This window comes from Cuculus canorus, chromosome 24 (genome assembly GCF_017976375.1).
Source record: "Cuculus canorus isolate bCucCan1 chromosome 24, bCucCan1.pri, whole genome shotgun sequence".
In the NCBI taxonomy this organism is placed as follows: domain Eukaryota; kingdom Metazoa; phylum Chordata; class Aves; order Cuculiformes; family Cuculidae; genus Cuculus; species Cuculus canorus.
In genome coordinates, this window is record NC_071424.1 from 3,377,845 (window position 1) to 3,400,172 (window position 22,328).

Below are 22,328 nucleotides of genomic sequence, written 5' to 3' on the forward strand. Positions count from 1 at the left end.
AGATGCTCGCAGACAAAGCATCTGATATATTTCAGAGTTTAAAAAAAGGGTCTTAGTATTGAACACACAGGGTCTTAGTATTGAACATTTTAATTAGATTTTGACATATGCTTGCAGCCTTCATACAAGCAACGACATTTTTCCATGTATGTAATAGGTTTTTTGAGGACCTTTTTGAGGTTCAGTGTAGTCAGCTTGGACCAAGCATATTCACTTTGCTTGTCCGCACTACAGCTCCACATCATCGCCCCTCCTGTCCAGGCCCCTGTTCCTCAGCACTGTTTTTTAAGCTTTGCATGAAAGGGTAAAAGTTAATTTTTAGCAGAAACATCGAAGAATTAATATTTAGAAACAGATACTTGAATCAAACATTTACTCTGTGAGAATGACAAATAAACATTCGCTTGCCTACTCTTCTAGTACCCTGTAACTAGATTTTCAGCATCTCATCAAAGGCCAGATGGCGATTTCAGCCTACTGCCATACATTATCCAGGTCTAACCCTGCCCCAGCAACAACGACAGCAGCCCTGCCTGTGTCACTACTATTTATTAAACAGGTTAATTAATCCCAACTCCATTTAAAGTATGAGAAAGAAATGGAAACACCTTTTCTGACCAACAATATAAGTTTTTAACCCGATTACTGAAGCTTACTTGGAATGAAATACAAAGCACCCCAAGACAGACAAGAAACTGTCAATGTGTGACAAAACATCAGGTTTCCAGTTAATACCATGCTGTCAACTCGGTACCGCTCATCCTTGTAAAATTATATTTCCATTTTTAAATTAAATATTACATTCAGAAAGGCCATTAGGGTGAAGGAAAGTACTTAAAACAATTTAATTAGGCTTAAAACCCAAACTGACGTATATACAAGACATGAATGATCTAGAATATTAGAGATGTCCCTGGCAAAACAGTGTCCAGAGCAGAAACCTGCGGGTTACAGGATCAGGGAACCGCAACACCTGAAAACATGACTGAGACACAAGGGCTGCTTTTTCCCATTCAGGCAAATTCTTTGTTAGAAATATGATTGTAGCTCCCAAGAAATCACAAATTCCCTTCACACCCTGCTTGAAACTTTCAGTAAAGCATCCAGAATTGACCGGATACAAGCAGGAAATGTCATTTTCTCAGGTGAAGCCCGCTCTCCGCCCTGCGGGTCCCAGGTGTGTCCCGAAGCTTCCACAGGGCCGTGATTCCGCCAATGCCAATGGCATCCTGGCTTGGATCAGACACAGTGTGACCAGCAGGGCCAGGGAGGGGATTCTGCCCCTGGACTCGGCACTGGTGAGACCGCACCTCGAATCCTGTATTCAGTTCTGGGCCCCTCACTCCAAGGACGATGTTGAGGCTCTGGAGTGTGTCCAGAGAAGAGCAGTGAAGGTGGGGAAGGGGCTGGAGAACGTCTGACGAGGAGCGGCTGAGAGAGCCTTGAGGTGTTTAAGGAACGGGTGGATGAAGTGCTGAGGGACATGGTTTAGGGAGTGTTAGGAATGGTTGGACTCGATGATCCAGTGGGTCCTTTCCAACCTTGTGATTCTGTGAGGAGGCTGAGGGGAGACCTTATTGCTCTCTACAACTGCCTGAAAGGAGGTTGGAGAGAGGAGGGAGCTGGGCTTTTCTCCCCAGTGACAGGGGACAGGAGAAGGGGGAATGGCCTCAGGCTGTGCCAGGGGAGGGTCAGACTGGACACCAGGAAGAGATTTTTCACGGAAAGGCTCATTGGGCACTGTCAGAGGCTGCCCAGGGAGGGGGTGGAGTCCCCATCCCTGGAGGGACTGAAAAGATGGGTGGATGAGGTGCTCAGGGACATGGTTTAGTGTCAGACAGGAATGGTTGCACTCGATGATCCACGAGCTCTTCTCGGACCTGGTGACTCCACTCTTTTCTGGTTCCCAGCCCCGCCCCTCGCCCCGCCCCTCGCCCCCTCCCCGGCGGCTCTGGCGGGGCAGGGGGAGCCCCTCGCGGCCGTTCGCTCGGAGCTGACAACGCGCCTTTCCCGCCCTGCGCCGCCTCGACCGGAGCCGCCGAGCGAGAGGTGAGGCCGCCGAGCGCCGGTGCGGTGCGTTCCCGGGCAGCGCCCGAGCCTGCGGCCGCTCCGTTAATGTTTTGCGGTACACGGGAAACGTAATTTGCTATAAAAGCGTCGCTTTTTTTGTTTCGAAAATGAAACGTGCGTTTTAGGGCTGCGCTGCGCGTTCCCCGCGAGGCACCGGGGCGCGCTGAGGGCTCCCCGTGACGACTGAGTCAGGGAGCGATTGGACACGGGAAATGGGAAGGGTGATGTTTACCATAAGGGCATCGGCTCTTCCCGTCTTTATGCATTAGAGCAAAGTGAAGGGAGAAGGAGAAGGCGGGTGTGTGATGTGCTTCTTGGAATTACAGCCTGGAAACCTTATTGCTCTCTATAACTGCCTGAAAGGAGGGTGTGGAGAGGAGGGAGCTGGGCTCTTCTCCCCAGTGATGGGACAGGACAAGGGGAATGGCCTCAAGCTGCGCCAGGGGAGGGTCAGGATGGACATCAGGAAGAGATGTTTCACCAAAAGGGTCATTGGGCCCTGTCAGAGGCCGCCCAGGGAGGGGGTTGAATCCCCATCCCTGGAGGGATTGAAAAGACGGGTGGATGAGGTGCTCAGGGATGTGGTTTAGTGTCAGATGGAATGTTTGGACTCGGTGATCCACGAGGTCTTTTCCCCATCTAGTGATTCTATGAGGGACTCGGTCCTTTGTCACCTTCCTCTGGAACAGGTGCGAGGGCCGGGATGGGCAGCAGGTGCCTTGAATTGTCATTCAATCCCGGCAAGGCAGTTGTGGAGCGTGAGCTGGGTTTGGATGCTGGCTTGGATGGGGTTACATCTGGAAAGCTTTCTTTTTGAAGATGTGGTGTAGTTGGTTGGAGGTGATCCGCTCACAAAAGTCAAAGATTTTGCGCTTTCAGCAGCGGAAATGGAGGAGCGTCAGGCAGTGTCCGTCCAGTTTTGAGAGCCAAAGCCCTGTCTCTGCCACCTGGGCATTTAAAAAGGCTGCAGCTGGAGCTCTTGGCTGGCTGGGATGGAACAGGGACAGGGGAGAACTCTTACAGCTGATGGGGAAAGAACAGCTGTGCTTTCTGTCCCTTAATGAGCTGAAAGACTTTCAGTTACTCAGGTGCAGAGAAAACTGCAAAGATTATCATGCACCTCACAAAAGCAGGAGACAACAGAAGAGGCTTTATTTCTGGATTCTGTTAAAGGTGCTAGTGGATGCATAACATTGATTTCCAGCTTAAATTATACCAATAACTTAGAGAACTACACTAGTAAGCAATATTCTGTTCCTGATATGCAGAGCAAGTGCAAGAACAGCAGTAAACCCTGGAGGATCAGCAGTAACTATGCTCAGAAAAACAAATGCGCTCCTCAGCAGAGGAAGAAAAAAACAACCGCAAACCCAAAACACTTGAGCAGAAAGTTAGGTTGTTCAAGTCTGAATTTATAGGTGGTTCCTTTGTTACCACTCTTCCCTATTTTCATAAGGCACTTGGATGGTTTTTGTACTTCTGGGGGAGTGGAGGCTGGGGAAGCCACGGAAGTTTCTGCAAGCTGCCTTTTTTTATTCAGTGCACCTCAAAAGCAGGAGTGGGCATCGCCCAGCTTACTCAGGAAACAGTAAGCCAGTGAGGGAGTAAACTCGGGGCCTGTCATTGCATTCTGGTGATACAAATTTGAAGAACTAAAATCAATTCTATGCAATTAGTTTAAAATAAATAAAATACTGTCATTATAAGGGGAGCGTAACAGAAGGAAATAATTTTATTCGCTGTACATTTCTGTCCCTGTAGGGCAATAATCTTGGAACCTGAACCACGGGCTTCCCTGTTGTGCTCTTTTTGCTAGTTTTCCTGGAAAGAAAACTGACACTCTAGGTAGGTTTTTTCCTTTATGTTAGTTTTACCTGGGGAGAAAACACCCCAGCTGGATCCTATCCCATTATCTGTGTAGAGCAGAACCAGCTGTGGGGACAGTCTCAGGTGTACGTAGGATCCAGGAAACTGCTTTGGCTACGTCAGTTGTCTGCCGTGAGAAAACTGCCTTCTTAGTTTTGACCTGTGGCTCTCTTGGATTTTCTGCCAGGGCTGTTCTCCTGGCAGAGCCTTTCTCGAGAGCAGACAGCAGGTTGGGGCCCTATTTCCCGCTGTGGTGCTTGCAGAGTAATTCCCAGGCCCTACTTTTACATGGCATCTGTAGCTAATCGGCTGTGAACAGTGAGACAAGCCGGACTCTGCTTTGGTGTCGGATATAACATCTCCCTGTCAGCTGGCACCTGAAGCCAGTCCGGGAATGCTTCGTGCCGGCTGCATGTCCCATGTTTACTGCACAGCCGTCTCGGTGTCAGTTTGTGGTGGAACAGTGGGGAAAAAAAGACTGTAAAAAGCAGCGAGGGAGTTGGAACTAGATGTAAAAAAGCAGGTAGGGTGTTGGAACCGGATGCTCTTTAAGGTTTCTTTCAAGCCAAACTATTGTATGTGTCAGTTGGATTGGATATAAGAAACAGCAACACTATTTGCAATCCTGAAGTAAAAGAAAAGCATTGGGAGTTTGAGTTTCTTTGGGAAATGAGAGATCAATATCATGGGGGATGTCTGTTCCATGCAAACACGTGCACTGGAATGCACACTTTTGCTGAAATCCCATTTCTTCCTGTCGTGTTTCAGTGGAATAAAGACCCCAAGACTTGTAAATGCCAAGTCCTGTCGGACATCATGGACCATTTCAGCGAGATCTGTAGCTTAGCTGAAGTTTTCCCTATCATATATGGAATGACTGCATCAGAAATCTGAACTGGTGATCGTCAGAGACAGAGCTGTGTGGGTATCATTAGCAAAAAGCTGTTCTCTGTAATGGTGAATTATCTTGAATGAGCCAAAAATTAAGAGATTCTGAGCCTTTGATGTAATTTATTTTCCCCCTTCTGAGGACAACATTTCTCCCCTCTAGGCTGTTTTAACATTCTCTTTTGAATAAATATGACAAATAGAAAAATAAAAATATAGGAACAAACTATGTAAACACAAGCCCTGAGGTATTTCAAGCAGACAGTGTAATTTCTATACCTGACATGCAATCTAAAGGTGCCAGTAAGAAAATTTACTTTATGGCTCTGTAAATATTTCCTATCTTTCTTTCCTGCCTTACACCCGCAAGAAAGGGTGAGAGGTTGAGGTAAGAGCCCCGTGGAAGCTGTGATAGTCACAGAAGCAGAAACGGAGGATATTAAAGTGCTGTGTGTCCTTCCCTGACTGTTCTCACTCTTCGGTTGACTTCCACAGCCCACTGAGATTCTACAGAGTAGCTGACAAGGCTGCTGCTTTTCTGGAAATGGGCTCCACTCCTGCACCAGCAGATATTCCATAGAGAGTCTTGCAGGATAAAGGGACTTCTGACTAAAGATTTTAGCAGCCTCTTTGACTCACAGACCTATTTATGTGTGTCTCAGGCTATCTTTGGAAGCCTAAGTGTCCTTTGCACTGCAATTTCTCCCAAATGACTGTGTTATCTTGCCAGCTTCCCACCTCTTTCCCCCTCCTCTTTTAGCCTGAATCTCCTTGGACATGTTTCCTCCCCCAGAGCTTTCTGCATTTGCATGAAGGGTCCAGTCCTAAAAAAAAGAATCCAGTCTCTGCATGACAGTGAAGTCAGTGGGTCTGCTCATGTGGATTAAAGTTTGCTGGAGCAGGCCCTTAGGCATTACAGTTTTTTAAATAAAGTCCATTTTTATTAGTTCTACTCTGTTAAGTCTTTGGAAAGAACAGTTACAAAGTGGATCATAGGTCTTGCTTTTGAAAGTGGCGTTTGTTCCTCTGCTAATTGTTGGCATCCGGGCTCAATACAGAAGAGTTTCAAGCCCTGTGTACGTACAGGTGCGTGCATGCTCCGGCACAGCGGGACTCTGGAGGAACTTGCCCTCTCGTGTGGATGCACAACCTGTTGCATCAGCACATATTTCCCTAAACAAGGTACCACACTGCAGGCACCTGCTCATGGGCACACGCTTGTAAGGAGATGCGTGTGCTTACACACTGTCTATAGATGTGTAAACTTTTAACCGCACATATACAAACATTAAAAATCAAATTAGTCTTAGATGCACCTTTGCTTTTCTCATTAAAAAGGACATTTTAAAACCCCTTTTTGTTCACTTTGGCTCACCTAGTGGGATATTTTCCTCTCAGTATGTTAAAACACTAATTAAATTGCATTACAATTATTAAATTGGGTAGAAGAGCACTTCTTGTAAAGCTTAGTCTGGAAATCCTGGGCCACAGTTGTGCATTGACCGTTTTAGATCATGTCTCTCGTGTTACGGATCACACAGCACAGAACCATGCTGAATATCATGCCAAAGATCTAGAAGAGAAGGGATGCAATTTAGAGATCCACATACAAAACAGTTGCCAAGCAGTCTGCCTATCAGAGCAATGTGAAGATTCTTGTGGCAGTTGCGACTGCTTCCACCTACAGACCCCAAGATATCAGATAATTGACATAACAGAGATTTCGCTCAAAGCTGCTACTTGATCTGCTCAGACGGGCTTCACAGGTCTTTGTTCTATGCGTTAAGGCCAGCGTAACAGCCCCAAACGTTTATATTATTAACAAAAACTTTACTGACATCAGCAACCGTGACTGCACCAAAAGGCTCTCTGTTTTGGAATGCTTCTATATGGGATACTCTATGCACATCTGAATTATAGCAGAGGAGCATTCCGGAACAGCTGCGTCTCCAGAATTAGTGCTGAGCAGTGCAGTGTACAGAGAAAGCTTAGCTCTTAACAGTTACTACTCAAGATCAAGACTGTACGTTACATATAAACCTTATTCATTTTGGGGAACGAGTGAACTGGAGGGAATGTTAGAGGCAGAGAACAGTGGCCAGGGTCTCCAGAGGTCTCCTCTTTTCCGCAGGCTGGTTCCCCAGAGCAGTTAGCAGCGACCTCCTGAGGCTTTGCTGCTGATATTGGAGAGGAGTTCATATTTGACTTCATATCCCCTCCGCACACGTCTCCCGTGGGAAGGGGAGAGCTGACCAGTCACACCCCAGGAAGGGTCAGAAACAACCACAAATGCACAGCTGTATTCCTGCTGCTAAGGAAGGTATAATTTTATAACTTCTGCTCTCTTGACACGGGAAGCCGTAGAAGAGATGTCCCTATTCATAGCATATCCTTGTTGAGCAGGGAGGTTATTGGAACTCTGTGCCGCCTGCGTTGCTTTGTATTGAGGACACTTTCATAATTGTTTAATCTTCTGTTACATACATGAACTCTTTTTATCTGCTTTGAAGTGTCCACAATAAGTCCATGAACTTGCTGTTCAGAGCAGCTAGAGGTGTATTTTGTTACTAATATTCCGACTCTTCATGCTGGTTTCAGAGCCTGAAGGAAGTCATGGCACAGATATGCTGGAAAATGCTACCTTAAAGCCTGTGTGGTACTGTGCGCTCTCCTGCCACATCCTGGCAGCAGGGTGACATCTATTGGTCACAGCTCTGGCATGTGGAGCAGACCTTGGGGATACAACTGAACACTTGCGAGGAGGAGGAGGACTGTGAGGGCTACTTTGATGACACGGTTCAGTGAAGCAGCTCCCTCTAACTTGGTGCTGCACGTTTAGGAAAGAAATGCTGTTCTGAAAACTATGCAGTTTGAATCCCTTAACAGAGGGATCACTGGATCTGTGACCTAGAAAAGCTGTTTATAAACCATCCTTCTCGTTGAACCAGTGCTACAGCCAGCATTTACCTGCAGAGCTCTGCCTATACAAAGGGTAGGTGCTCTCTGTTCCTTAGGAAATCCAAGGAATGGATTCTTGAAAGGCCTAAAGCATCAGTCTGCAGTTGCTCTGGAATAGGTGAAATGCTGCTACAGCCTTTTACTTTTTAGTGTGGTTCATGTGCGCTCTGCTTTCCCACTGTTACAGCAAAATGAGATGGCCATTAGCTACTTTGGACCCTGTCTAAGGATACAAAATGAACTGGTAAAATGAAGTCATGCAAGCCTTCTTGTGCCATTGAGGGCAATTCCCACTGAGAGGGCACACTGAAGTTTATAAGACTAGCTGCATTTCTAGTAGTCTCACCTGTTGCTGCAAAACACCTTCTACAAAGCTTTGAGTAAGGGACAGGGTACTGTGCTCAAATATAGATTTGGGGGTGAGAACGTGGATTTACTCACTGTGGTGCCAGCAATTGCAATTCCAACAATTCCGACTAAATGCAGATAAGCATCAATTACATTCTGGATTTCAACCAGGCAGTTCTATTAAAAACAAAATTGGAAGATTTTTTTTTTTAGTCCTAGAAGAATATGCTCCAAGCATCTCCATCAGCTGTTCCCACTAAACAACTGATAAACATGAAGTATGTTATCACAGTCGCTGTCCTAATTCTTGCTTCTATGCCTTGTGTTTTGTTGGATAATTTTCACGGCATATTCCCTTTTCTGGTGAGACATCTGTACCTCTTGCCTGTACAGGCTGGCACATACAAGTCAGACTGTTACAAGCGGTTTTCCCTAAATTGAAAACTCTTTACGTGATAGGCCATGCTAAACCTGGAAGTTTGGCCCTTCAGATTGAGGTTGTTACTCTCAAGCAGATCAGAGAAACAAATAATAATGTCTTTCTCAACACCAACAAAGTGCCTTGAGAGGAGTCTCTGCCCATCAGGGCAGGCACTTGCCAAAGCTCAGTCCTCACGGAGCTTTTATTTTAGGATTCTCTTCTGCTTCGTCCTTACCACTGTTCTTTTCAGATGAGGCAATATGTCTCAGCTACCATGGGATGCTACCAGCAGGCTGCAGAAATGAGGGCTGATGTTCAATCTGACCTCCAATTTATTCCTGCCTCCACTCTGCTCCGTTTCATAGGGAATTTCATGCTGAAATTTGCAAGGTAAAAAGGAAGTTCTTCCTCTCTTTTACTTATAGAATGTCTCAAATGTCACTAAACAATTGACATGAAAAAGTGATTAGAACAGCCAGAAGGGAGGACACTTGCCTTTGGCATCTGGATATTCTCTGGACAGGGTAATCCCACTTGTTGTTCTATAGTATCTTTACCACAGCACTGGAGCTAAATGGAAGAGAGAGATGAAGAATCAAAGAAGGGGAAACTACAGACATGTTTCATACTGAAAGTGAGAAAATAAATAACTAAAAGAGAAATAATGCAGATCCAGTTATAAATTTATTCCCTATAATAACTGCTACCTCTGGTAGAGTTCCAACCTGTGTGGGCTCAAATTCTCAAAAATCAGTTTCAGTTGTCTGAAGCCATAGCAAAAAAAAGTGGATTTTGAAAAAGCAAATCCCTGGCTTACAAGGAAACAGGAGTTGTTTAAGGAAGAGAGCAGAAAGTTCAAATAGCACATACAGAATTATGGGCAATGCACAAAACCTACAGCAGAGAATGCTGGAATCTTTATTTTTAACAAAACATAGTGTTGAGTTTGGAGACGATAATAAATCAATGTTTCGGAGGGTTTGTTTTTCCTGTTTGCCTATCTCCCACAAAATGCTTGGAATTCCTCTTTGGGTCAGAAATAACAGCTATGGGAGAAGGACAAAAGGGTCTGAGGTTGTGAAATGCTTGTTCTAAAGAACGTGGGAATGCTCTAAGTAGCAACAGAGCTGGGCTTGATCTCTGTGGGAGGCAGTGTAGATAAAGGATGGACTCAAATAGGGTTCAGGAAGCCACAGGTTCTGATTCCAATTCAGACACTAGCTTTTTGGGTGGCCTGAACCAAGTCACACGTGCTTGGCTCTTTTTGTTCTTGGTTCTGTCAGTGACAGGATCTGCCACACTGTAGGTCCTAGGACATGGGCTGCAGTTTTTTCTCTGACCTTTCTACCTCTCTGTATCTGTGAGTATTTGTTCTTGAATTTTAATATCCGGAAAGGCCATAGAAGTCATATCTTCTGCAGAGCAAAGAGCAGAAACATCAGCTGACCTTTAAAATCCTGTCCATTCTCATTTCAAAGGTAGGGATCACTTGGGATCTGAAACCCAGAATTCTGGAACCCGCATCGTCAGCCTCTGGCTCTGAGTAACACTTGGTTCTGTTCTCTCATCCCTCAGTGGGAGGCATTCTGAATTTTAAAGGATAACGTGACAGTAGAGTAGTAGCGCAAGGTATTAAAGCTCAGGAGGACTACTCACAGCCAAGTGGTAGCGATAGATAGTCCCATTGACTTTTCCTCCTGGGTTTTTCATATAGTCATCGTAAGTGTCTTCATAGATTTTCTGAGCTTCCTGTATTGCCTGCAGAAATCAGACTTTCCAAGTGAGTGGCACATAAGTCTTACCCCCAGTCCGGTGCAGACCTCCAGCTTGTGTTGTCACCCTCTAAAGCAGAAAATTATGCCTTGTAAACTGAAGTACTGTGACTGGAAAGACGGGAGGTGGGGTGGCCTGATGTCATTCAGAGGGACACTGCGTGGGTCAGACTGTGCGTACGCTATGTTCTGCGCTTTGGTTAGACCCTGTTAGTTGGAGAAGTTCAGTGCTTGAATTTGTTTGCCCTCTTCCCAAGCATTACCCTCTTATAATATAGTTCTACTTGATGTTCCTTGTGGATGTAAGGTTGAACCGTACCTCCCGATTTTCTTTAACAGAGGGAGGCAAAAACTGACCCCTTTTGGCTTGTGATAACACAAGCTCTCACTGACTCCAGATCAGAATGTCAGAGTCTTCCTGGGAGAAGTCTCCTGGAAGTTTTCCTATGCAAAAACCAGGCTGTAGGTCAGTCGGCACTGGGATCCGTAACTGCCTCACTATTACATTTCAAGTGGCTTGCTACTTACCACTTTCTTGCCTATAAAGGCAAATACTCCAGCAGTGATCTCAGCTGCAAATATCACCAACAAGCAAGCAAAGAACTGTAGAGGAAGAAGAGATTCTTATATTAATATATCTTGCACAAGTGTGCTTCACGTGGACTGCCAGTCAGCCCCTCACCCTTGCCCAGGCCTCAACAGCCCACACAAGGCTGGTAAAGCAGAGTCCATAGTGAGGGTGTGATACGGAAACAAAAGTGGAAATGGCAAAGATGTGGCTTAGATGGTTGCTTCAGAAAAGGCAGGAGGTGATTCCCAGAAATACATCACGAGACATGCAATGGAACTCCTTCGTGTATGGAAGCTCTGCAATAACTACAAGTGCCAGATTACCCAGTGAAAGGACATAAGAGACTTCAGGTCTTGGACAGCAAACACCTTTCCACTAATAACACAAAACATATGCTTTTGAATGATTTTCCTGCACAGTCCAGCCCCTTAAAACTTTTTTTACTTACTGTTCCAAGCAAGCACTGGGACTCCCGCGCTGCTCCACAGCACCCAAAAAATCCAACTGTGCTCATGAGAGCTCCTGCTCCCACCAGTACGTACAGTCCTATGAAATATAAGAATCGGACAAGAATTAAGCGTTTCTCTTCCCAAAGTCCATTTGTCAAAACCACACATTTGTACGTCACACTGATCTCTGGTTCTCACAATGAACACGTTACACAAAAAGTTGCTCTTGCCACAGGAGACCAACAATTCCTTCAGAATTCTTGGAGAACCTCCTGAAGGCAAACAAGCAGACTGCCGCCTCCCAAGTTTCTTGTCCCAAGGGCAGCTCAGTTCAGGAGGAACATTTGCCATACCATCCAGAACCACCTTGGAATGCTTCGGTGAGGAAAGAAAGGCAAAAAAGATTTCCAGCATTGCTAGAGGGCTCATTTCTGTGAAACCTGGGGCTGTAACTGCTATGTAGGAGTGGAACTTAAAAAGCTCCCTGGCAGCTATGCGCTATCAGTTGCCTGGCAGTACATAAAAAACCGGCATTTGAAGATCTTCAGGAAAGGTACGGGCACTACAGTGTGATGTTCCTCTGAAATCAGTGCTTTGGCTGTAGAAAAAGCTGATTGCTGTTGGAAAGAAGAGGATGGTTGGGAGTTAGAAATGAAGCAATGAATTTGCACTCTGGGAATATAATGAGTGGGAAGAACCGGCACAAGGAGTTAGCTGTGTGTAGACAAATGTAATGACATAAAGGAAGAACAGCAACCATCAAGACTAAACACAGGAGAGGACAATGAAGCAATCTTTGGGTGAGACTGCCAGCGAAGACGAGGCCTGAGAGAAGTACAGAACGTGGCAGGTGTCAATATACACAGTTCAGGATCTAGAACCCTAGCTATATTCGGAGCTTGACAGGACAAAAACTGTAGAGAAACTGCTAGAAATAACTCTCATTCAACGAGACTCTTCGTATGGGCTTTGTCTAGGACAAAAGGAAGCCAGGAGACAGAATTTTTCTTTCCTCACTTGTAAACTTACAGGCAATACACCCATTCACGTGTGGCATCAGTTCCCATCAGACTGCAACAATCCTGTTTGTGCCCTGTCTCCGAGTTCCATGTCGTGTATCCAAGTACAACAGGCTCAGTGCAGTGCCTTGAAATTATAATCTTTGTCTAGCGGACAATGTGGAGGATGCACAGCATTCTGACATGTCAGAAAAAACCAGTTTTGCTTCCCTCATGCTGTTAAGAGATGACAGTGAAGCTCTGCCTGTGTGCACTAGAGGGCACGGTGAGACTTGCTCCCAGCTATGACTGCCCAGACTTTCCATGGGAACATTTAGTATTCTCATTGTAAACATTATTTTTAAATCTAACTGAAATCTTCGGAGGTAACAGAGCTGCTTGTCAGTGTTTGTTGTCAGCAGGCTTTGTGTGACCTAGACTAGAGAGTCCCACCAATGACAGTTTGCAGTGATTGCTAGGAAAAAGGAGCAAACAATCAGTCAATACACGAGTGCGGAGCATCTGCATAGGAGAAGGCAAACTCCTGCCTGCTGCCCATTCATCGGCGCATCCCTGCCCAGTCACTGTATATCGGCCAGATACCTATCGCAGCTATTGTGATCCTTCTCCCCTCCATCCTTCTTGCCCTGGTCTCTTTCTTGTGCCAAGGACTGCTGCTAAGGATCACATTCTGGGGAATAGCAATAAACCAATTATAATTCATTTGGTTTTGTCAGGTCTGTGATGCCAGAGATGCGGGAATCGCTGCCGACTGTGCTGGCAGCTCATATCTGTATTTGTATGTTGTTAATATTCAGCATCTCGTGAATTACTAGGACTGAGCATTCTTCAACCTAATCCTCGTACACATATTCACACCACGGTGGTGTTTACTGAGGGAGGGACGTACAAAGATTTGTACAAAGAAAGGTCAGCTCCTTGTGGAAGGCAAATTGGAAAAGACAAAACTGCTCTCAGGTGCAGAACCTGCTGTTCAGTTGCTGAGCACCAAACCTGCCATTTTCAGAGATCACCATGGGAACAAGGGGAGCATAATTACAGACACGTTTCCTGCCTGCCTCTCCTGCCTCCCATCCCGGTTATTACGAATCTAGCTGCTGAGCAGAGGAACTTTTTGATTAAGACGACTGGAAAGAAGTCTTCCCGTTTCTTTCTGTTGCTTCCATCAAGCAAAGACAAAGCTCTCTGAGGCTGAGACCACTTTCAGGAGTTTGGATTTGCTTCTGTCTGAGAAACAGCCTGAACATTTCACTCGCATGACTCACAGCTAAACCGCTACCTCAGTCAGAACTTCCCTTTTAAGGCGGTTACAGGAAGAACCCTCATCACTCGCTAAACAAAGTGGGTCTTGCTGCGTGTCTGGCCCCACAGCTGAGCCAGCCAAGAGGTTAAAACCACCTTCTTCCATCTTCTGCGCAGGAGAGGTCATTCCACATATTGTCCTTTCTTAGCTTGGACTTGGAGAAGCTGGTACTTGGAGAGCTATGTCTAGGTGGAAATAATGATGACACTTAAAACTTCCACAAAACTAAAAGTGTTTTTATTCACCTGCTATATATACATACTTAATCTTTGACACAGGAATGAGACACGAAAAAAAAATTCAGAGGAACCAGGTTCTTTGGCAGCTTGCACTGTCTCCTCGCACCCAGATCCGGGTGTGCTCAGCTGGAAGATAGTTTCCAAGAAGGTTTGCAAACCAATAGATTCAGAAACGTCTTAGATGGGATAAGAATATAAGGCAGGGAGCTAGTATTTCTATTCCTAGTGGGCTATAGGCAGAAATGTAAGCACAGTCATCTCAAATTCTTGATAGGAACAGACCTAAAGTGAAAAGTGAGACTCTCCATGAAGGAAAGAAAAATAGGTGGCGGTGTATGGTACTCCTTGGAATCACAGCCTTACCTAGAGGCATCACACACTGACAGTCATCGAGTTAGTCCAGTTAGGATCAGCAAAGCAGACAAATCCAGAAATTTGGTGGTGTTAATGTCATACATTGCTATGCAATAATATCGTGTCAGAAGTTACTACGCTTTGCTAAAGCCCATTCCTTTTGAAAACGCAATGGAAAGCAAAGCCTTAATGAGGCTCTAAGTGTAAGCGCCTCCATTGTAAAATACAAAGCCTTGGCACGGCCTCCAGTTTGGCATCTAACGCACAGTAGAGGGGGAAAAAAAGGACCTCTTAGTGTATGGTGACAGAACGGAACGTGTTTGATATATTCAGGTTTGGGAGTGGTGAGTGTCTTTGTTTTGTTTTACTAATACACCCACCCAAACGCACAGATTTGTATAAGCCTTTAAGAGAAACTAACACATCTACTTTTAGCAGTAATTTCCCTTCTGGCTCAAAATCAGAGGGTGTGAAAGGGGGCAAACCCACACTGCAGTCATTGTTTCATTTTGCAAAGAACAAATTTGGAAAGCGGTAAAGCAGCAGCTTTTCCATGTACTTGTTTTTTTTTTTTGGTTCAGCCCATGGGAAAAATCACTATTTCCTGAAAGGAAAATGTCTAATGGGGGTATTCCCAGTGAATATTCCAACAGGAGGGATTCCCATTTTCTAGCAGACTCTGCTTTGCAATTACAAGGGGAATTAAATGTTACCTGGGCATCTCTGAGCAACCTATGGCTCCCAATAGTGAAGAATGGCAAATCTGCCACTCGGTAGAGATCTCTAGATTGGCGTCTAAGTTCATGGCACAGAGTTCTTCCGTAAGATCCTCTTTCCTCTGCATAGGAGCATATTTACCCTCCTGGGGCCATACCTGGAGACAGCGGATCTGCATGTGTGAAGATGTCCTCAAGAAGGATAAAGGGTTTTCTGTGTGTCATTTCTGGATGAGCAAAACCTTTGTGATTAGCAGTGAGTACAGAAGGCAGAAGAGAGGGATGGAATTTTTTAGCTGCTGATTGCAGTGTCTTTATGTGTATCAAGAACGAGGGCCCCAATTTTAGAAAAATATGTGGAATCTGAAAGGAAATCTGCTCTCTCTTCCTTAGAGCGCTTAAAAAACGCTGTCAAGGTAACATGCAAATCTGTATATAACTAATCTGAAAGGAAATGTCACCAGTGTTTTAGTCTCTCATATGGCAGTTGGACAGAGTAAGAACTGTCCTCAGAGTTGCTTGATGCTCCCACTGCAAAGAATTACGCACAGGCAGAAGTGTGTCCTACCAGTGTGTTCTGAACAGAAAGGAAACATTACAACACAGTCCAGGTAGGAACCTACCTAGGAAACACTAAACCCATTCTTATTTCAGACCTCACATGAACTGTCGCCACCTGACCACCAGGAGATATGCTCTGCTGGCTACCATGCTGGTAGAAATCGAAGTTCAGAGTCAGGGTAGAACCCACGCCAAGAGCTGGAGTGGTTTTGGGGTTTTTTCCCCCAAAAATCTTACTGATAGCTTTGAGATACAAATCCCTGCTTAGAGCCTCCTGCAAAGAGCACGAGGAGACAAGCGTACACTGTCTGCCTGGCTTCACTTCACATGAGTTTCTTGTTTACCCGGCTGCTATGGGCACTTTCCATTTTAAATAATTCTACTTTTTTTGGGCTGAGTAACTGACACTGCACCAACCACCAACTGTTCATACTCCACCAAGAGAACCAGCAGTTCTGTTCTTGGTGTGAGGGATCCAGCAGTGGTAATGATGGGAGTCCTAGAACCCACGCATGACTGAAAGGGATTTTCCTAAGGTTGTATGTGCGTTGGAGCCTGGGAGGCAGATCTTCTTCTCCACAAGACTGAGGCTCTTGAGCCCTCAGCAGAGCACAAAGGAACCTGTAGTGCAAATGCACTGCTGGAAAAGATGAGAAAAACACGAAGGCGTTGGAGATAATGAGCCAGACAGGGAGACTTGTGTGTTGCATCTGGTGGCAAAGTCAGTTTGTGAAACAGGCTTGTTACTTGAGATTACCATTTTTATGTTAATGCATTTTTTAGTATATCTATGAAATACATATACAAAACTAGAGAAGAGAAGCAGAGTCCTCTGCAGGAAGATTAATTTCTTAATTTGAGCATAATGCACAAACATACTTGCATGTCTTGTATGAATTCAACAGGCATATTATGGTTCATCTTCCTAGAACCGCAAAAGCATTACAGATACCAGCCAGTTTGTGGGCTTCTGCTGATGCTCAAATCCTGAATGTCAATTTAAAAGCAACCTCACTGCAATGTAACATCCCAATCCACTGCCTCCCTCTCCCCAAGGAATATCAGCACTTGTTATATATCTTGCTCGCATGTACCTTACAGCAGTAAATAATGATGTCCCAGATTCCCATAAGGCAAAGTGTGTCAGCTGTTACCTTCTCAGCAATCTCCAGTGTCTCTGGCAAGATCTGCTTCACACTATCCCTGCCTTCTCTGAAATCAGGTGTAATCTGCATACCTGTATTGGGTGGATATGTACTATTGCAGCTGAACTTCACAGAATCCTGTGGCAATGGATTCTACAATTTAATGATGTGTGAAAAGCTTCCTTCTATGGAAGTTGTTCATAGTGCATAGTATGACAATAATCTTATCAAGCTTTGGTACTTTTTTCTATTTTTATTGCATCCTTTTTGATCAGAACCACATAAGCGATCAAGACACTGAGTGCACTGGAAATTTTCACAATCGTATTCAGATTTTTCAGCTGGATTCTTCTTTTCTTTCATAATAATTCCTGACGTTTATATGCTATTTTGACTGCCGCTGAGCAAGGTGCTTTTGTCAAAAGCAACTCATTCTGAGATCACGTTCCTGTGTGGTGGTAGCTAATTCAAAGTCTGACAGTGTTTATACTGCTTAGATTTATCTGTTACCACTCCTGTCACTTTGCTTTACTGGTACTGCATTTCATCTGCCTTTTTAGTACTCGGTCATTTGGTATTCTGAAATCCTCTCGCATTCTCGGCAGTCCTCGCTGGAGTAGGAATAACCCTGTGTGTGTGTGTGTATACATTTCTGTGCAGATATTGGCAACGATTACACATTTCTAAAGCTTAGATGCACGGGCTCCAAGCCACCCAAACCAGAAAACAGGATGGCTGCGATACGTTCGCAGAACTCTACAACCCTCACAGCAGCAAACGCTGGGATTCTGCAGGCAGCTCTTTACCCACCGCAGTGCAGACGAAGCGCTGGAGCAAAGCAAGCCAGCTCCATCAAACCCTCTGTGGCTGCTTTTGAAGGGACACTCTCCAGAAAGGGAGCAAAAGGCTTTTTTTTATTGCTGTTTAAATTTTTGCAGTGGACAAAATGCTTGGGCAGGCTGACCCGAATCAGACAGAGCGGACGCTGTGTGCTGCTCCAAGCACGGCACTGATCGTTCAGCAGACACAGCAGCAACGGGGCGGCTTGTGGTGCCCAGAGGAGGGAGAAGAGGGTGCCTCAAAGAAGGAAATGGTCTAACTGTTAGCTCAGCTGTTGCTGCTGCGTGGAACCGTCCGGCTTTAAGACAGCTACACACACAGAGAGCAGGGTGGGAGAAAGGTTTACCTGGGAGGACAGTTTAACAGGTCGAAAGCATGAAGTGCATTAACATGCTTAAGTGATTAATTGGGGGGGGGGGGGGGAAAAAGCCTCCTGAATCTCAGCCTCTTGCAATGAACCTTAAAGGTTCATAAAACAATGAACCTTAGCTAGATGGACAGATTGTTCCATTAGGCTTAATGAGCTTGTTTTGCCAAAATTCTCACTTGTGGTGGCTTTGCCTGTACTCTGCCGGGCGGGACACTGATTCTTAGGAACTGATGGCTAGATATTCTGAGCCAGCACAGAGAGTGAGGACTTCTGAACAACCTTAATTTTGAGTAATGTGCTTTTTGAAGGGTGGTAATGGTGGTGTCATATTTTTTAAGCAGATCTCCAGTGCAACAGCTTTTATTTTCCACTCAGGGCCACTGTCAGCCTTTTCTAAACCACTCTTCCTCCACTGCAAAAGAGACTCGCACACAAGATGACAGGAAGGAAGACAAGCTCATTCCTTAAAAGCACGGACTAAAAGCCTCTCTTTCCCACATGACAGCAGGACCATTTGATGCTCTTCCTGTGGTATTGCATCTTTACACAGAGGCTACTTCACCAATAGCTCTCATTTTAAAGGCTGATAGTGTTTCATAGAATCACCAGGTTGGAAAGGACCCACTGGATCATGGAGTCCAACTATTCCTAACACTCCCTTAAACCATGTCCCTAAGCACTTCAGAAGCTTTGAGGTGCTATGGGTTTTGTAGAGAAAATACTGTTGACTAAGGGTATAGTGACTCCAAAATACGTGAATAGAACTACAACAAAATGAGGCATAGAAGCAGAGAATTACAGTTTACAGGGATTTAACTGCTGGCCAACTCCTGTTTGTATGGGCACCCTCTACTACGGAGAAAAACTACTAATATCCTTCAACTCCAGACATGACTTCATATCCTAAGGTATGCGCCATCTAACTGTACCTTTCAAAGCCAGAATGATCACTCATATTCTCACAGACCCCAAGAAAGAGCCACAGCCACCCTGGTTTGATCCTGATGAACAGCCTGGAACACAGACTGGATTGTGGAACAGGAGCAGAGAATGTGACATAGCAGACAGCCAATGAACTCTGACTGTGCAGGAGAAGCAATGCTTCAGTGCTGCCAGTTACAAGGAAGAATCATCCACATGGATTCATTCACATTCACTGGGGTTTGTTACCATTCTTGTTGAGTACGTACATTTAATTTTTACTGCTACTGGCAGTATTGTGACCCTCTGCACTTCATTTATTAGGGATACAGAGAGTTTGTCCTTTGTGTTACCCAAGGAACCAGAACAGACTTTCCTCTCCTTCCACCGAAAGCAAAGAGGAGAGAATAGGTGTCTTGAACTGACCCTTAACAATTCTCTGTGCTAGCTTATACTTCATAGATCCTCAGCTTGCACTCAGCAGGCACTTTGTCTTCACTTTGGTGCTTTGGAACTTGGGTTCACACAAGCATCTCTCTTTCCCTTCTGACTGCCCTGCTGTAACTTTCCTGCCCAGTAAAAAACCTTGCCAGAGTCTTGGTATAGGAGTCTCAAGAAGGACGAGCGATCCAAGGGAATTCCCTTTACTCTACAGATCTTTTCTCCGTTTGGTCATACAGTGTCACAGACAATGCAGATAAAAGAGGTAACTGCCCAGGTATTGACCTTTGCTGATCTTGTTCTTTAAATGTCCTTTTTTCTTTCTCTATGGTAAGCTGAGAGAGGAATATTTGAACTCTACCAGAGCAAACAGCCACGGAACAGGAAAGCTACGGTTCTGCTTCACCACTCGAAGCACAGGCACATGAAAATGCAATATAAGATGCTGTTACTGCCACTGCAGTGGGAACTCCAAAAGCTGGGGAGCTGCAGAGAGAAGATGTCCAATTTTAGGAGGCTGCTCTTGTGTAAGATACATCTGGTAAAGTGGATGGAGAACTGTATGGGTCAAAGAATTCCAATTTCTGTCTTTCACATTGTAGGTTAAAAACCTGCAAGCTGCAGTGGGGAATATGGATCACTGAACACAAAACCACAAGCAACAGAAAACTAAGAACACAGATGTGCTTGACCTCAGCACTGCTGCCTGTAAGTTGTTTGCAAACCAACAAAAACAGTTCAGTGGCTGGAAAAGATGAACAGGACAGGTTGCCAAGTCATGGCCCAAACTGTTCCAGGGGGGCAGAAAAGACAGCTAGACTGCTGGTAAAGGACAGGGCTATTTAAGGAGACTCACTCTGGCCTAATGGAAAATGCAAGGATATAATTATCAATTATTTTAAAACAACATTTCAGATCCAGGAAAAAAAGCATCACAAGGAAGCACAGGAGAAAAGTTGGTTAGATTCAGCTGGCAGCTCAATCCAGGTACAAAAAAGAGCAGAATGTGCTGCTCTTTAAAGCAAGAAAATGAGATGTTTTCCACAAGATGGTGATTCTGGGCAGTGCTTCACCCTTCACCTTCAGCAAACTGAATGCAGCTACACTGTTGTTCCAAGCACTGACACAAAGTTGATCTGATCGCAAGGGCTTGGATTATCACAAGGCAGCCACAAAAGCGGTCAGTGGAACAGAGCTAAAGAAGTTATTTTTAAATATACGGCCATATGTTTATATCTCCTCATAATAAGGATCTGCTTTCTCTTCCATCCCTCTGGGCAGCTGCTCCTTGAGTGTTGCACAGCGTTCCATATTAAGAATTCCTATGCAAAATTCTGGCTGTCACCCAGGATGTGTGTTGCTGAGCAAACACGCAGAGCCTGACAAACAGTACTGCCAGGGTCTCAGTGAGAAGGGCCCCATGCACAGCTGTCACAGGGGACTAGAGCCGAAATCTCCTAGAGAGATAAAGCTCTTGAGTGTGACCATCAAGTGCAGCCTTGCCTGCTGAAAAAAACACTGTTTCTGGACTTATCACCATCCTTTTACCCCTGCCCTAGTCACAGCTTGTTAACAGCCTGAGGCTTCTGCATGGCTGCCCCATCAGATGCTCAGCAGTCAAAACAGCATTTAACATGATCTGCAATGAGGGAGGGCAGCAGAAAACTTTAACAGGTACGCTCTGTTCAAAGCACAATGCCTATTACAAAAAAAAAGGGCGAAATCTTTGCTTTAGAATTCAGCCAAAAGTGCAAGGTTAAAAGAATTCTCAACATCTTTATGTCCTGTTCCTTAGCGCTTCCTCTGCTGGCAGTTAGATATTACAGCATACAGCTCTATAAATACTTGTTACAGCCCAGTAGTGTAATGTCACAGTATATGTTGAAACTTTTACAGGGAGGTTTGCCAGGACTTCCCCAAATTAACAACTCTGAACAGCTTTTTGTCATTCTAATCAGGACCGAAGCAGATTAAATCTTCTAGAGTTTTAAATACACGTGTGCCAAAGAATGTCTTGTTTACACAGTGTTACAGCCTGTAACAGCCTGCAAAGCTGTGAAATGACTGTGGTGCTTATGTATAACTTTCTGGCTTCTAACAAACCAATGGTACTGGGTTTTGAAGGCCATAACATCCTTCTCTCTTGCTGAATCTCCTGGGTCAAATGCAAGTGGATGAGGCAGGGAAGAGTTCCAAGGTTCAGCACAGGAAATTCAGCAGGTGTAAACTGGATCTGGAAATGAAGTTGTTGATCTAATATGCTGCTGACCTAGCAGCTCAAATGTAAGAGAAAAAGTAAATCATACTTCCTGGCTGTCTTTATCAGTAGAGAGGCTACCGGGTACTTTATAGCAGCCCTCAGGTCCCAATCAAATTTTCATCTGAATGGTTTTGTTCAGCCTCATAAATGTCCACAGAAACTTTGTTGGATGTAACATTCTACTCATCTATTCCCACAGTCCTGTGCAGTCGGTTCTGTGCCTCTTGCCTGGCTGCATACGTTACAGACGCTTGGGGTTAGGACCGTGGTGTATCAGAGTCAAGGTCTGCACTAGGAGAATCAGAGTATTTAAGGTAAGGGCACAGTCCAGGCAATATTCCTGTGACAGGTAACTGACTGCTACAGGACATCTCGGCTCAGCTTCCATTCCTGGCCACCCTGTCTGAGTGGCTTGATGGATGAGGGAGGACTCAGGATTCATTTGCACTTGGCATTTGTAGGTGGCAAAAATGTTTGCGCCAACTGGATTTTATTGAGTCCATCTCCAGGGGTCCTGTATTAAAACAAAGCCATCTGACTCCTCTGATGTAAAGGTATGTTACAGTTGCCAGTGGATAGGGAAGTGCAGCTGCTGGCAGCCCTTGATAGCTGCTGTTTAAGGATGTCTATAGATCTGTAACACGGGTGGCGTTTCCAGTAAAACTCACCTGGAAATCCTGGGGAGAAAAAATTTATCTTAAATGCCTAAAATTAGAAGTGACCGATCCCAGTTCTGTAGGCTTGGGGAACGAATCGATTCCTACCTAGGCTGGACAAATGGTTCTTGAGATAATCGACATGTGTAGTTCTACTTCT

General features: G+C 45.0%; 1 protein-coding gene across 5 annotated transcripts in view; it reads right to left on the bottom strand.

The window, feature by feature from the left end:
• The window catches only part of TSPAN2 (tetraspanin 2), a 35,906-nt gene that overhangs the window by 11,153 nt on the left and 2,425 nt on the right, over positions 1–22,328 (bottom strand). Inside the window, exons 3-8 of one of the 5 annotated variants that reach the window (XM_054087607.1) lie at positions 11,343–11,440; positions 10,852–10,926; positions 10,208–10,309; positions 9,047–9,121; positions 8,224–8,307; positions 2,025–3,057 (exon numbers count right to left, since the gene is read on the bottom strand). In XM_054087607.1, coding sequence (XP_053943582.1) covers positions 2,929–3,057; positions 8,224–8,307; positions 9,047–9,121; positions 10,208–10,309; positions 10,852–10,926; positions 11,343–11,440 — 563 coding nt within the window. In that variant the 3' untranslated portion in view covers positions 2,025–2,928. The other 4 variants (XM_054087609.1, XM_054087608.1, XM_054087606.1 and 1 more) reach the window with 4 other exon arrangements.